The 16,533-nt window shown below is 37.5% G+C and overlaps 1 protein-coding gene across 1 annotated transcript in view; it reads right to left on the bottom strand.

The window, feature by feature from the left end:
• Positions 1 to 15,002, bottom strand: part of LOC132029638 (serine/threonine-protein kinase EDR1) — a 37,630-nt gene extending 22,628 nt beyond the window's left edge. Inside the window, exon 1 of the mRNA XM_059418929.1 lies at positions 14,256 to 15,002. Within this exon, the coding sequence (XP_059274912.1) occupies positions 14,256 to 14,687 (432 nt within the window). The 5' untranslated portion in view covers positions 14,688 to 15,002. The remainder of the gene's footprint in view (positions 1 to 14,255) is intronic.
• Positions 15,003 to 16,533: the final 1,531 nt, after the last annotated feature.

Here is a 16,533-nt window from a genome sequence, read left to right as displayed (position 1 = left end):
TTCGTAGGTTGCGGACCAAGGATATAGCCTCAGTAAAGGTGTTGTCTTATCAAGTTGATCATCATCCCATTTCACCAAATGGATACCCTTGCCCTCCTTATTCCCATTCTAAAGAAAACCCCTTCTGAGCTTGTCAAGTTTATCCACCACCCCAATTGGAATAGGAAACATAGACATCATATTAGTAGGTAAGGAATCTAACACTGCATTTATCAGGATCGGTCTACCACCTAGGGATAGGTATTGTGAATTCCATTTTGAAAGCTTCATTTCTGTCTACTCTATAATCCCATCCCAAATGACCAACTCCTTATTCTTGTTGCCCAAAGGCATGCCTAAGTAGGTTGTTGGAAGCAGGTTGTTGGAAGCAGGTTGTTGTTACACCTCGTACGTTCAGTTTCGCAGTGAGTTAGTCGTCGTAGACTTGGAGAGCGAGACTATCTTCGGGGTTATACGAGATTAGACATGTCCATCTTGATTATATGAGAGTTTAAGTTCATGATTAGTAAGTATTGGAAGGAGGATTAGAGGCTAAACGAATCGACGAGAATACGTTTCGACGAAAAATGAACTTGGAGGGTGATTATACGGACCTTATAATATTATACAGCCCGTAAAAGTGTTGTACCCCCACCGTATAATGATAACAACAGGGGGAGTATTCTATGACCATTATATGGACCGTATAATGGAGTCGGTGGAAATGTTTAATTTTGTATAAATTCGACCCTCTTCTCTTTCACTTCATTTCTTCGTATTTTCAGACCCAATATACTCCCAAAAACCCTCTCCATCATATTCAAGCTCTTCCAAAGTGAAATCAAGGATTAAAAGTGAGATTCAAGTGCTAAAGTTTCCGGATTGCTTGTTGGATGCTAGTCTCCATTCTTGTGGTGGATTTAGAAGATGCTTCATGGTGAAGTAACCTCTGTGTTGGAGTATTCTTGAACTCTTGAGGTAAGGTTTCATATTATTTCCATGTTCAAAAATTTATTTAGCCTTTAAACAACTTGTTGAAGGTGGAAATTGTGGAAGAAAGACTCAAATTGTGCCAAGACTTATGCTAGATTTGTGAACTGTTTTGGAGCATGTTGTTGTGATATTAAGTTAGTTTTCTTGTATATGGACAGTAGTTGATGTTGTTGTTGTGTAGTTGTTGATATACTTCATGAATTTGGAAGAAAGAAGTGTATAAGGTATCGTATACGAAGCGTATATTGGGTTGTTTGGTGTATATTCTTAGGTGTTGATGTTTTGAGTTGAAAAAGGATTAAAAGAGGTTGTAGTTGTTGTTGGCTTTGTTCATTGAGTTGTGGTTGTTGAAGAATAGGGGAAATGTTGTTCGTTTCATTTTCGAACCGAATTATCATTTGATATACATGATATACTAGTGTCGTCTAAGTTCATATATGTATTCCTTTGTTATAGGATTGGCGTACTAGTTACGACGAGTTCGTTGTTGGATCATATTGACGACTTGAGGTATGTAATGGTTGTCCTTTCTTTCCTTGGCATGATTCCATATATAGCAAAGGCTTAGCGAGTCTTGTCACTAGAAACTTGTCGATTAGAGCTTGTCTTAGTGATATACAGCTTCCGAGTGTTGTGTTGTACTTTCCGAGGGATTCTTATCCCCTCCTTATGTTCTTGAAGATAGTAGAGATAGAAAGACATGTCAGAGTCTTATACCGTTCAGCATATACATGATATACATATATTTTCTTTAGCCTGGCCGCTTGGTCAGTGAGACATTATTGCCTGGCTGACGGGTCAATGAGACAGTAGTGCCTGGCCTAATGGTCAGTGAGATTTTACAGTTGCCTGACCACTTGGTCAGTGAGATATACGATATTATTATATTGCATTTGATACTTTACAAGTAAAACCACAAGCAGTGGCCTGGGGGTAAAAGTCAAATTACAATTTACATATTGCTTAGAAAACCTATCAAATCTCCTATCTCCCCCACTATATCTTGTTTACACCAAAAATACAAGAGACTAAGACATTTTGTTTTAACTATCTCAATAGAATTTTCTTTGTCTTCAAATAGTCTTGAGTTCCTCTTCTTCCATATTGCCCACCAAATACAAGCTAGAATGTCTTGCCACCAGTCTTCTTGTGCGCTTCTTCTCCCAATTGCTTTCCAATTGCACAAGAGTTCTAAAGTTGATCTTGGTAATACCCAATGCACTCCAAGTATACAAAAGAACATGTGCCACAGATGTGCAGTTGTCTCACAATGAAGAAATAAATGCTCATTTGTTTCTGCATTTTTCCCACAAAATAGACATCTTGAGCATATCTGTAGACCTCTTCTTTGTAAGGCCTCTTGTGTAAGACATACCCTCTTCAAAACTAACCAAACAAAAGTTAAAACCTTATATGGAATTTTGACTTTCCAAACATAAATTTCCAGGGCCAAATCAGTGATGGGTACATAACCTTGTTTTTCTCCTAGTATAGTGACTTGACAGTGAAGCTCCCTTTGCTGCATAGTTTTCAAACTGGGATGTCTGGGGTATTTAGGGTACCAGTGAAGGAATTAAGCAAAAAAAGCAAATCTGACACCCCCCCTATTTCCCAGTCAATCAATGCCCTTCTAAACACCAGATTCCATCCCTGTTCTATCCACATTTGAGAGATTTTTTCATTCTTTTGGAGACTGATGATGTGCAAATCTTGGAACAAAGTTCTGAGATTACAATGACCAATCCACGGTATTCCCGTAAAGAAGTTTTTGTCCCATCCCCACCTTTATGCTCAAATTCTCCCTACATTCATTCCACAATCTTCTAATAGTCTTCCAAACACTGCATCCATAGGTAGCATTCACTTCATTTGTTGCCCATTGGTTCATCAACCCATATTTATGAGCTATGTAATTCTTCCAAAGAGACCTATCTTCCTTGCAAAACCTCCACAACCACTTCTGTAACAAACTCTGGTTGTGTAAACTGAGGTTCTTAATCCCCAAGCCCCCATGTTGCTTATTAAGGGTCACAGTCTCCCATTCCACCAAGTTGTAACCTATTTTTGCTTTGTTACCTTGCCACAAAAATTCCCTTCTAATTCTGTTCAACTTCATCTCTATACCCCTAGGGATAGGGAATACAGACACCATGTAAGTAGGCAAAGCATCCAAGATTGAATTTATCAATATCAGTCTACCCCCAAGTGAAAGGTATTAACTTTTCCATCTTGATAATTTCTTTTCACATCTTTCGAGCACATCATTCCATATCTCCTGTGCCTTATGATTAGCAATATTTTGTGGGCAGTGACTCAATTTGACACCCCAGATTACCTGCCAACACTTGTAAATCATTCACCTAATTCACTGGATGTAAACAGCTTTTATTCCAGTCGACATGAAGCCTAGAAATGGCTTCAAAGATTGTCAAAATAGCCCTTAAATGTCTGATTTGGTCAACCTATGCCTCACAGAACACCAAAGAATCATCAGCATACAATAAATGTTTTATTTCCATGTCTTCTCCCCTGTTGTTTTGAGCCCCAAAGCCCCTTTATCCATCCATTTGTTTTGGCTTTTCTGATCATGTAATTTAACCCCTCCATAGACAGTAGGAATAAGAAAGGAGAAAGTGGATCCCCTTGTCTCAAACCCCTGCTAGAATGAAAAAAACCCTCTGGACTTCCATTGATTAGGACAGAAAACTTCACATTGGATATGCAACATTTGATCCAATTAATCCATTTGACTCCAAAACCCATATTCTTTAGAATGTTCAGCAGATAAGCCCAGTTGACATGATCATAGGCCTTTTCAATATCAAGCTTGCACAAAATCCCAGGTTTCTTCTGTTTTACTCTAGAATCCACCAACTCATTTGCAAGTAAAGTTGCATCCATAATTTGTCTTCCCCTTAAAAAAGTCATTTGATGAACATCCACTAGCTTTTCCATGACAGTCTTCATACTTTCTGTGAGTAACTTGGATATGATCTTGTAAATGCCCCCTATCAAACTTATAGGTCTGAAATCCTTTAATTCTTCACCTCCAAACTTCTTAGGGATTAAAGCTATAAAAGTAGCATTAAAGGATTTCTCAAATATCTCATTTTGGTGAAAATTGTTGATGGTTTGCATAATGTCACCTTTTTAGTATTTCCCAGCAACTCTTACAAAAAACCATCAGGACCTGGTGCTTTGTCAACTACACACTGATTCACTGCTTGCAACACTTCAGTTTCTGTAAATGATCTTTGGATCCATTCTTGTTCTTCATGTGTTATCTTTGGACAGTCAAGATATTCAAAAGATGGCCTCCATGCTTCAGACTCTGAGTATAGCTTCTCATAAAAATCAACCATAGCCTCTTTGATCCCTTCAGGTTCTTTTATTTCTTCCCCTCTAATCATCAACCTGTCAATTGTGTTATACCTCTTATGGGTAGTTGCTATCCTTTGAAAAAATCTAGTGCTTCTGTCCCCTTGTTGTAACCATAGAGCTCTGCATTGCCTCCAGCTGGATTCCTCTTTTTTTGCCAGCTCCTCTAATTCCACCAATACATTAGCCCTTACCATCAATTCTTCCTCATCTAGGACTCTATTTTCTTGTACTAAATCCAGATCTGCCAGTTCATTTAACAGACTACTCTTTTTGTTGGCTAGCTCTCCAAACTTCTCTTTGCTCCAGACTTTGATTTTGTTTTTCAACATTTTGAGCTTGATGCTCAACTTGTAATCTGGCCATCCTTCAACTTCAAATTCATTCCACCATTTGTTTATCAGATCAAGAAAACCTTCTTCCTCAAACCACCAGTTCTCAAATTTGAAGTAAGAATTTTTCCTCTCCCAATTGCCACACTCCAGAATTATTGGACTATGGTCAGATCTTGTCCTTGGAAGGATTGGAAGGATTTTCTGCCTAATATTCTTGAAAGCTTCATCCCATTCCATAGAGTATACAAATCTATCCAATCTAGCAGCACTAACATGATTTAAGCCTCTGAAACAAGTCCATTAAGATGTGGATCATGTAATTCCATCTCTTCAATCCACCTGGAAAAATCAGACATTATGTTTGTGATCCTATTGCATCCCCTTCTTTCCACCATAGTTCTGTTAGTGTTAAAATCTCCACAAGTGATCCAGGGGCCCCCACATAAACCTCTCATTGCAGCAATTTCCTCCCAGCAATCCAATTTTTCAATTCTTGTGTGGGGAGCATACACATCTGTAAGATACCAACTGAAGGTATGATGAGCAGAATCAAATCTATAGGTAATGGAATATTTCCCTATATCCACCTGGGGACTGTCCCACATAATCAGAATACCACCTTTGGTTCCTTCAGCCGGAAGAAAACCACTCCTCATCCCTCTACAAGACCACAATTGTTTAGCATGTGCTTCCACTCCTTTTTCCAGTTTTGTCTCTTGCAAACAAACAACCTCAGCCCTCCACTTTAGCATAAGACTCTTAACAAGCTTCCTTTTAGAGAATTTGTTAAGCCCCCTCACATTCCATGATATCAAATTGACTTTCATTGATAAGTCAAACTTTGAGTTTTCCCCCTGCTTCTGACCCCTTCAACCTCTTCATTTAAATCTGACGACAAATTTTTCAATTCATTCTTCCCGATACCTCTGCTTTTTGGGGCTTCACCTTATCCAACTGGTTTTGTTTCTCCAAGAATTCTGGCTTCCTCCTCGTGGCCTTCAAACGCTGCTCCATATATGTTGCCCAATTCCAAGATATTAGAGTTAACCCCGTTAGAAGCTGCAGTCTCAATCGCCTGACCACTCTGGCTCTGAACAGCTACAGGTTCCACTTCATGAATTTGTTGTATCTGCATGTCTTGGTCGATAGGTGTTGATTGGCTTTCTCTGTTGCAAAGATTTATCATCAGTACATGACAAATATTATTAGCATCCTCTTTCGCTCTCATTGCCCCGCTTGATTGTATGGAAGTCCTACTTGGTTTCACCCTAGTCGTGTTGACTGTATCTTGTGAGGTTTCTGATCTTTCCTCCCACTGTTTAAAAGACTCGAGAAATTTGATTGCCATGTCTTTTAGAGCTTTAAGTGATTCATCCACTTCTGGCCTCATATGCTTCTCACGTGCCTCATTCAATGAAAAGGCTGAAAGCTTAGCTGTTTCAATTGAGAATTGGCCCATATTAGTTTGGCCCAAACCACTTCCGTCTCATTCAAATAAATTGTCTAAGCCCATATTGCTTTTGAAATGGCCCAAGCTTTATTCAGATTGTGGATCACGTGGAGACTCACGTGCTGGGACCACACAATCTTTAAAAGCCAGACTGTTATGATCTGGTTCTTTACCCTTCTTTACCCTTTGTGGATTTCATCGATATCTGCTGGACAAAGACTTGGTCCCTTTTTTCTTCTCCGATACGAAATCTTACCGGCGATTCTGACCATATCTGGACTTTGAAGAAAAGCCCTCCATTCTCAATAGTCACTTCCTTCGGGATATATGATCCGTCTCCACGAATTTTGATTCTGGCCCATTTCTAAGTTGCGTTTCTTCTTCTGTTTCTAACCATCAACCGCAAAAATCTCCGATGGCCTTGAAATTCTTTTGTAACCAAAGATGCAGAGGAAGACCAACAATTCTAGCCCATGTTGAGTTAAGATTTGCTTTTTCTTCGATGGCTCCAACTGTAGGGCTCCACCACTGGAACCTGATGCGTAGGTGCTTCCATAACCATTCTCCATTCATCACTTGTTCAGCCGCAGCTTTAGAGGCAAACTCAAAAAGGAAGAGGCTATTTCCCATTTCATATATATTCAGCCCAAAGATTTTCCTAGAAGACCATCTTCTAATCTTTGAGAGAGTTGGAGTTTCAACAGCCTTGAAGTTGCCGACCAGACTCCTATTAATAACTTCATTTTGGTTGTTGGGGTTGTCTTTAATGCAAATTACTCCTCCCTTCACTGAAACATCTGTATTAAATGAGGTTTCCCCTCTGTTGGACCATTTCATACTTCGAAAGGCTTCAGAATAGGGAATGTTCTTGCCCGCCAACCTTGGTTCCATTTTATCTTTTTCATTCTTGTAGGAGTTAACAAACCTTTCCAATTTTTCTGCAATGAAGCTCCAGCCTGAGTTGAAAGATAACTCAGGAATTATCAACACCGATCTCCTTCTGCCTTTCAGATTAATGATGCTAATGTATCTGCCAAACTTGTTGAAATTCCTTGCACAATAAGTTTCAGAGAAACTTTCTCTCCTCTTCCACCTTCTCACCAATCTTCCTTTTGATAAAGAAGCTTCTTTCAATCTTTGGATCAACCATATCATCGTCCTTCTAGTAAACTGAGTTCTTGTGATGGAGTTCCTACTCCTTGCATCTGAATCTCGTGAAACATCAAAAGATTTGAAGCCCCCAGCAAAATAAATGGTATCATCTGCCATCAAAACTGGAAGAAGTGGGTGTCAAAAGAAAGAGGGGAGAGAGAAAGAGAAGAGAAGGGAAGAGACGGGGAAGGAACGATAAGAAGAGAGGTTGAATCCGGTGATCAGAAGGATCACCGGAAGGGGAGCAAGTATCAAGAAAGGAACTAGGTCATATTCTTGGGGAATGTGCCTAGGAGAGTTTGAAGTCACAAAATCAATATTCCCTATGTTTATTTTTTGCTTTGACTTACATCTATGACCACGATGTATAGATTGATTGGATATTTTATATATATATATGTATATATGTATGTATGTACGTACGTACGTACATAGGTATGTATGTATTTATTTATGTATGTACGTACGTACATATATATACAGTCAAACCTCTCTCTAATTGCCATTCGTTATAACGGCATTTCACTATAACGGCCTAATTTTCTCCGGAACCGATTTTTCATGTAATATTTAACTTCTCTATAACAGCATTCCACCTATAAAAGCAGCGGCGTTCATTATAGCGGTACACTCTTTGTAAAATTACCTCTCTATAACAACTATACTCAAATATTGTGTAATACTCCCTCCGATTCAAAAAGAATGTCCACTTAGCCTTTATTTTTTGGTTCAAAAAGATTGTCAAGAAAGAATTAACATTATTTTTTCAGATTTGCCCTTATTAGGTATTAAATGACCAAATCCCAATACTTATTTAATTTGGGATAGTTTAGTCAAACTACCTATTTTTGCTTGGGAGTTAGTATTTTCTTAAGAGGTGTGCAAATGGCTAAGTGGACAATCTTTTTGAACTGGGGGAAGTAATCTTTTGTAAGAAATATATTATGTATAAAAATAAAATATTAAAATATTTATGGTAATCATCAAGAGAAAGCTATTGAATTCCTTTTTGCTGAAAGTTTGGACAAAAATCTTCGTTAATTAAAGCGCTATATTATCACTACGAGACTGGAATTTACGAAACAACCTACAATTGTAGAATTCTTACGTCAAACTTGAAATATTTAAATTTTCAATTAATTTAAAATGCATATGCTCCTTAGTACGGTATGACTAGTTATGAATTTATCAGTCACTTCAATTTTTATTAATGAAACATAAAAATCAATCGAGATTTTAAAATTAACAAGTATTTTATTTTCGTTTTTAACATATATAAAAAAAAGTATAGAAAAATAAATTTATGCGTACTTTTGTTTATAACAGCTAAATGAGATTCAAACATCAAATGCCAATATACATACATAACAGCACCTCACTATAGCAGCTATGAAATTTTCGGACAAGCGCTGCCACTATAGAGAGGTTTGACTTATATATATAACTATTAGTGATACTAATTTTTCTGTATTTATTACTTCTAGAAATGCACTCAAAGCTTTTTCTATTTTCTTTAGCTCTCGTCTACGTTCTATATCTCTATATAAATACCAATAATTAATAGCTATTTGTTTTGTTAAAGGGTGTCTCTTCATACAATGATTATTTAATATGGCTTAAAGCGTTTTGGTACTTGCTTTCGAGAGGATTTGCTAGATTTTATACATTCTAATAGTCTATATTCTAAACCTAATATGATATCTATTAATTCTTGTAGCCTTTGCTGATTATGTTTAGAGTTACTTAATCTAATATATTCTGGGTATATCCTATTTAATTAGTCTTTTACTTCTAGATAATGATCATGCATGTATTATCCTAATGGAATAAAACGTACTTTCCTTTTTATACATCTAATATATTCTTCTCCTCTAAATATTTCGTCTGTTGTAAACTGTATTTCCCAAAGAATATATATATATATATATATATACACATACATATATATTGTGTTTTGGGTGTAGGCCAAAGAAGGCCTGGGGAGAGGTGATTCGGCAGGACATGACGCTACTTCAGCTTACCGAGGACATGACCGGTGATAGGAGGGGGTGGAGGTCGAGTATCAGGGTGGAGGGCTAGTGGGGGGCCGCGAGGTTTCCTTTCTCGTATTAGGAGTATTTTTACCTTGCTTTTATGTGTTGGGTCTTGTCTATCTTTGCTGTTTTATCATGACTTTCTTGCTCTTGCTATTTCTCATTTTCGCGTTGTTTTGATTTGCTTGTCCGTATCTGACTCTTTTCCCTTGTTTTCCTTGTTTTCTTTTCGAGGCGGAGGATCTTTTGAAAGCTCCTCCCACTTCCAAGGTGGGGGTAAGGTCCGAAGCGTACACTTTACCCTCTCGGACCCCACGTCGCGTGGGATTATTCAACCGGTATGTTGTTGTTGTTGTTGTTGTTGTTGTTGTGTTTTGGGTGTGTGAGCCCTTTTAGATATGATAGCTAGTATTTACAGATGTTTCAGAATGCAACCTTGTTGGTATTGTCTATTTGCAGGTAGGCCTCGTCGGCCTAAGTTGAGGGTTGCCTCTCCAGAGTTACAGGTTCAGAGTGGTTCGCTCAGGCCTAGTGTGGCACCGCGTACCGGCCACGCCTCTCCAGATTTGGGGCGTGACACTTGGGGCGTGACACTGGTCAATCCTGCATCCCAAAATCCCAGCTAGTCCCTCTATTTGAGCCACTTCTTGAATAGGAAAAATTCCACTCTTCCTCCAGTTGACACTTAGCCCAGAAATAGCCCCAAAGATTATAACAATCATTCTTATAAAACTGACTTGGCCTGTTTTTGGATCACAGAAGATGATTGTGTCATTTGCATAAAGTAGATGACAAATTTCCACATTTGGCCCTGTTTGTTGCTTAACTGAAACCCCTTAAACCATCTTTTTTACATAGCTAGTCTTACCATACTGTTGAGTCCTTTCGTGGCAATGATGACTAGGAAAGGTGAAAGAGGGTCACCTTGTCTGAGTCCTCTTTCAGAAGGAAAAAAACCCCAGGTTCTGCATTCACTAGTATAGAGAACCTGACAGTTTTGACACAGAAACTCGTCCAATTCAGCCATCTTGCTCCAAACCCCATCTGCTTCAGTATATCCAGAAGATATTCCCAATTTACATGATCATATGCCTTTTCAATGTCTAGTTTACACATGATGCCAGGTTCTTCACTTCTCATTCTTAAATCCACAGATTCACTAGCTATGAGTGTTGCATCCATGGTTTGCCTCCATTTAATAAATGCCATTTGGTGTATGTTGACCAGTTTATGCACCACCCTTTCAGCCTTTCTACTAACGCCTTGGCAATAATTTTGTACACACCACTTATGAGACTTATTGGTCTGAAGTCTCTGACTTCAGCAGCACCATTCTTCTTGGGAATTAGAGCCACACAGGTAGCATTGAAACTCTTTTCAAGCACCTGATGTTGATGGAAATGTTGCAAAGTACCTATGATGTCAACATTAAGCATTTCCAGAAATTTTGGTAGAAGCTCATTGGGAATCCATCAGATCCAGGAGCCTTGTCACTAGCACATAATTTAATACACCAGAGAACCTCTTCCTCTTCAAATCGGCTTTGCAGCCATTCCTGTTCCTCATTGTCAATGACAGCATCTCCAGGAAGATTGAAAGCTGGTCTCCAGTCTTCTGTTTCACTATACAGCTTTTGATGAAAACTCTTAATGGTGCCTTTAATCTGTTCAGGGTCAGTGACTGTAGCTCCTTCTATTTCTAGAGACTCAATAGATTTGAACCTCTAGTGAGCTGTAGCAATTCTATGGAAGAATTTAGTATTTTTGTCCCACCACTTATGAGACTTATTGGTCTGAAGTCTCTGACTTCAGCAGCACCATTCTTCTTGGGAATTAGAGCCACACAGGTAGCATTGAAACTCTTTTCAAGCACCTGATGTTGATGGAAATGTTGCAAAGTACCTATGATGTCAACATTAAGCATTTCCAGAAATTTTGGTAGAAGCTCATTGGGAATCCATCAGATCCAGGAGCCTTGTCACTAGCACATAATTTAATACAACTGAGAACCTCTTCCTCTTCAAATTGGCTTTGCAGCCATTCCTGTTCCTCATTGTCAATGACAGCATCTCCAGGAAGATTGAAAGCTGGTCTCCAGTCTTCTGTTTCACTATACAGCTTTTGATGAAAACTCTTAATGGTGCCTTTAATCTGTTCAGGGTCAGTGACTGTAGCTCCTTCTATTTCTAGAGACTCAATAGAGTTGAACCTCTTGTGAGCTGTAGCAATTCTATGGAAGAATTTAGTATTTTTGTCCCCACTTTCTAACCACTGGATTCTTGACCTCTGTCTCCATGGAATTGCACTTATTAATTTCGAAAGCTCAAAAATAGTACCCCTACGAAACTCCTAGAAGCACAAGACCCACTATGAAAAAGGTCATACATAGACATATTTATTTTAATTTCTAGTGCTCACATATGATGACCCACTCTTTTACCTGAAAGCACCAACGTTTACTATATCCATGTATCGTAAACTTAAGTGAATAGGAGGATCAAGTACGTCGACATGCACCAAACCGGACACTCGCATCTATGTAGATATTACAAGTTAGTGTCCTAATGATTTGATTGAAGATCTTTGAGATTATTTTAGATTATTACTGCCTAAACCGATCCCAAATACTGAGTAGTCAACCAGTCTTAGGGTTGGGCAATATGTTTTAACATTCACAAATCTGAGTTTCAATCAAATTGAACCATATAAACCTCCATTACAAAATTCATTGGTCCTGATAGTACAAGCCAAAACGACGAAGGTAGAAAACACCAATTTCTTAAGATAACTAAGTCAAAACCACTTTAAGTAACTAGTACTAGCTAAACATAGCTCCCTTTCTCTAGTACAGTAGAGATGGGATATCTTTAGATTGTTCTACAGGTTTTTGCTAAGTCTGCTTCATGTTTTGGTTGAAGCAGCTTTTTGCCCATCTGTAACCTTGCATCTTCTTGATGCTTTTTACTAATGAAATTTTATTACTTTACCCAAAAAAAAAAAAAAAAAAAAAAAAAATACCTACTAAAAATTCTATTATCTAATAAACACCGCAGAGAGAGAGCCGCTATTTTGTTCCACGCACTGATGGCGTTCTTACTACAGATGAAGAAGAGTGTAATTTAAAATGACCTCAAGCTTATATTGTTATAATTGTTATAAGGAGCTATTTGATAAAACTAAAATTTGAAATCTAACCTTTGAAAGGTGATATCTATTTAATTTTTCAAGAAAAGGTTGATAATTATTTAACTGAATTAGTCAGCTGAAACATGAAGATGCATTGTCTGAATGTCACTTTTGAATGTAAAGCTTAAGTGTCTCCTTCTATGTACAGAAGGACACTTGAAACCCAAATGTTAAATTTTGTTGATTTCTAATTATCTGACACACCTATAGGCTATAACCTTTTACATAGTTGTATGCATTCAAACAATATTTTTGTATTTAACAATCTATCATTTTACTTGGTAAAGACATGTTATATTGTTAGATTGGTTTTTTTTTTTTTTTTTTTTATGAATCAAATCGTTTTCACTTCAAATTATAAAGCATTTTAAGTGGGAATGCAATACATCCAACTTTGAGTTTCGAATAGGGTTAAAAAACACCACCTGTGATTATCAAATAGCTACAAATTAGATTTTGTTGCTTTATTAAGGAAGTTTATACTTTATCGATGCAGTATCTAAGTCCCGCCAAAAAGAGTAAGAGACGTGGACGGATGGGGGTTCTCATTAATGGCTCAATAAAATACAAATGTAGGTGGCTGGATAACGGTTCGATTAACACGACAACCACTAAAGATAGAGCATTTATAATGAGGTAATCTAAAACTTAAATGTAACAAGATCCCAATTGTTTGACGCATTAAAAGATATCTGACTTTTGGAGAGTGGAGTCACTTGAAACAGGTAGTTTTGCCTAAAGGCATTGGAGAAAGCGATTAATAGCAACTACTACGACCCCATAGTTCACAGTTGGAACCTCCACTCATTGTCGTCATATAAAGGATATTAAATGATTTTATACGTATAGGCGATTATTAGAGGATAGTAGAATGAATTAAAAAGTTTTTAGGTAAAGACACGTATACAAACAAAAAATTAGATGTCGCTACAATAAGGTCAAAACCCGTTCAAGATGCATTTCCCGGGGATCGGTGGCATTGATGCTTACATCATACATCTAAGTAATCACATAGAACATGTGTAAGGTGGAGATGAGGAGTATGTATACTTACAAATCTACAATCTACAATGAACAGAATAGATGCCTAATTTCCTATTTTTAAGTAAATTTAATTGAATCTCAAGTTCTAATTTCTTGAGCTTATAGCTTGATCCCGTACCAAAGGCACCAAACAACAACAACAACAACAACATACCCAATGTCCCACAGGTGAGGTCTGGGGAGGGTAGGATGTACGTAGATCTTAGACCTTACCCCTTCCTTTATGGGGTGGAGAGGTTGTTCCCGATAGACCATCAGCTCAAAAGAAAAGAAGAATTCGAAGCAGGGTTGCAAGAAAATAAGACGGCAAAATAACAGGACACAAACCAAATGAAGTAACAGATAATAATAAACATAAACACTGAAGAACGAAGAAACTACGTGGTTACTAAATACTACTACCAATAAAGAGTACCAAAGGCCTATGATTTCAATATGGAAGTACACTTATTCAGAGGCTATCTACAAGACTAAAACCGTAATCACATAGAAGCACAAGTTCAAGCAGTCCAACTTTAGATAATTTATGTGGCGAATTAGGATCATTTGAAACATATTTTCGGTATTTTCCATGTAAAGTATCAGAACAAGCAAATTCCTCAAATGCACACAATTTAACATCCATAAGCAAAAAAAAAAAAAAATGAAACTAAACCTAAATTGAGAATTTGCAAAAACAATAAAAAAGGGGAGATTCAATTCATACCCAATAACGAAGTGAAAGGAACTCAACAGGATTTTCCAAAGGTGAACATCCCAAACTTATCTCTTGTGCAGCTTTGATCTGAGCCGTTTCCGGATCTTCACGTGAATCCGGGTCAGAGACACTGATCGCTAAAGCCAATTGGACTTGAAACTCCTCTTCAAAGTAATTAAAATCAGCCGAACCTGGACCCGAACCCGAACCCGGACCCGAATCATTTCCTCTGGGCAATAATGCTGATGAATTAGATGGCGTTGTTTGAGGAGACAAAGATGAAGTTGACCCGGATTGTTGTTCAAACCGGGTCGGATCAAGAACGGGTGGGGGTGGTGGAGGAGAGGTGTTATGAGGAGGGGGGTGGGGGTGATGAGGTGGATGATCGGCAACACCACTACCGATATGAAGTTTACGGAGTAAATGCTTCATTTTGGACATGGTGAACAAGTATCATGAAAGAGAATTATAAATGATGACTATTTTTTTGTGAGAGAATTTGGGGATATAAAGGGGGGAGATGTTAGATTCGGTTAAATTTGTACAGTTTCTTGGTTTGCTAGTACTACTAACTCCTTTAACTCTTGTTGTTTAAGCTATGGAGAGAGACGGAGGGGAAATTAAAGGGGCATGGTGGTGGAATTAAATTAACTGCTCCATAGTATTATTTTCTTTTCCTCTTCCCTCCAGTAAGAGTTACGAAGTTCATGTTAAAATTGAAGTCAATACACCGGTTGGGGTTTTGGAGGTTGTGAAGGTGAAGGGAAAGTGTCTGGATAAGGACAAAAGGGAGTTTATTTGTCTGGTTGAATCTAAGAAATGGTTAAAATAAAACTAAAATTTTGAATCTAATACTATAAAATTCAAGTTACATTTTTAATTAATGAAGTTAAACAGGTTTATTTTTGTGATATCATAGGTTTAATTTCTTTGATTTTTTTCCTTAGGCCGAATTAGAATGACATAGGTTCTTTCAATAATATTCACAACAATAAAAAATTTGACCTTATATTACAAGGCAATAATTAATCTAAACATATATCATTTGATTCTCTCTTTGTTTATAATTCTTTTACCTTCTTTAGAAGAGTTGACCACGGAGAAATAGTTGACTAAACGAGTTTGGATTCAAAGTCCCAACATGTTTGTATGATACTTTTGGACTTGTTCGCAAGTTTTGGTTAGATTTTGATGAGTTTCGGACGGATTTTGATCGTGTTCGGTTCATACTTGATTTTAGACGTGGTTTTGAGCATAAACAGTACCATTATGAGAAAATGAGCTCTAAGTTGAACCATTAGATCACCATCGTGATTTCAAAACCATAGCAACAAGAATCATCGAATTTTGAGATCGTATGAGAGAGTTATGGTTATTTTAGCTTGAAAATCTGTTACTGAGTTTGGCTGATCTGGTGTGGCCGCAAGTGCTAAGTTTAGTCCGCAAATGCGAAAATGCTTCGTAAGCGCTAAAAAAGACTGCAAATACGAGGGTGGGTCGCTAGTGCGAAAACCCCTGGGGTATAAAAGTTGGAAGATTTCGGAATTTTGATATTTCAACATTTTGAGAGCTAGAAAGCTCGAATTTAGGCAATTTTTGAAGTGATTTTCTCGTATAAATGTTGGGTACATGATTCTACCCTGGTTTTGTTCATTCTTAGAGAATACCCATCTTTTCATGCTTAGCTTCATGGATTGAATGGGAAAGTACAGATTTTAACCCTAAGACGAAGAAAATGAAATTTAAGGTTTTGAAGGCCGATTAGAAGTCATTTTGGGTTGAAGTTTTAGATATGGGACCCTTGGGGTATAGGTAAACCAATTTTATATTACAATATGGGTATCTTAGACACATTTAATCCTGTAGAGTAATCTTTTGAATAGATTGGACTCTTCTAAAAATTTCGGAGGCGGTGGAGCTTTCGGAAGGCTTGAAGCTTTGCTTGGATCAAGGTATGTTGAGACTGAACTCTAATTGAAGGAATATTTTCGTAAGTAAATGATTAATAAGGGTTAAGGGGTACCGCATAAGTGCGGTTACAAGCACCTATGCGGGTACAAGGTTCCATGATTGGATGCTTAATCGATTATGTGATGACTTATGTAGTTATTTGACATTGTTTGTGAATTCTAAAGCACCTTGACTGAGTTAAGATGATTATTATGTTAATTGACTTGCATGTTTTGAATCATTCCAAATGTCTTGTACACTTGATAATAATAATATTGCATGGATTCCTTTCGTACACTGCCTTTATGCTTAGTGTGGGCATATGAAATTCATAAAA

This window comes from Lycium ferocissimum, chromosome 9 (genome assembly GCF_029784015.1).
Source record: "Lycium ferocissimum isolate CSIRO_LF1 chromosome 9, AGI_CSIRO_Lferr_CH_V1, whole genome shotgun sequence".
NCBI classification, from domain to species: Eukaryota; Viridiplantae; Streptophyta; class Magnoliopsida; order Solanales; family Solanaceae; genus Lycium; species Lycium ferocissimum.
This window is presented reverse-complemented; position numbering and strand designations above follow the sequence as displayed.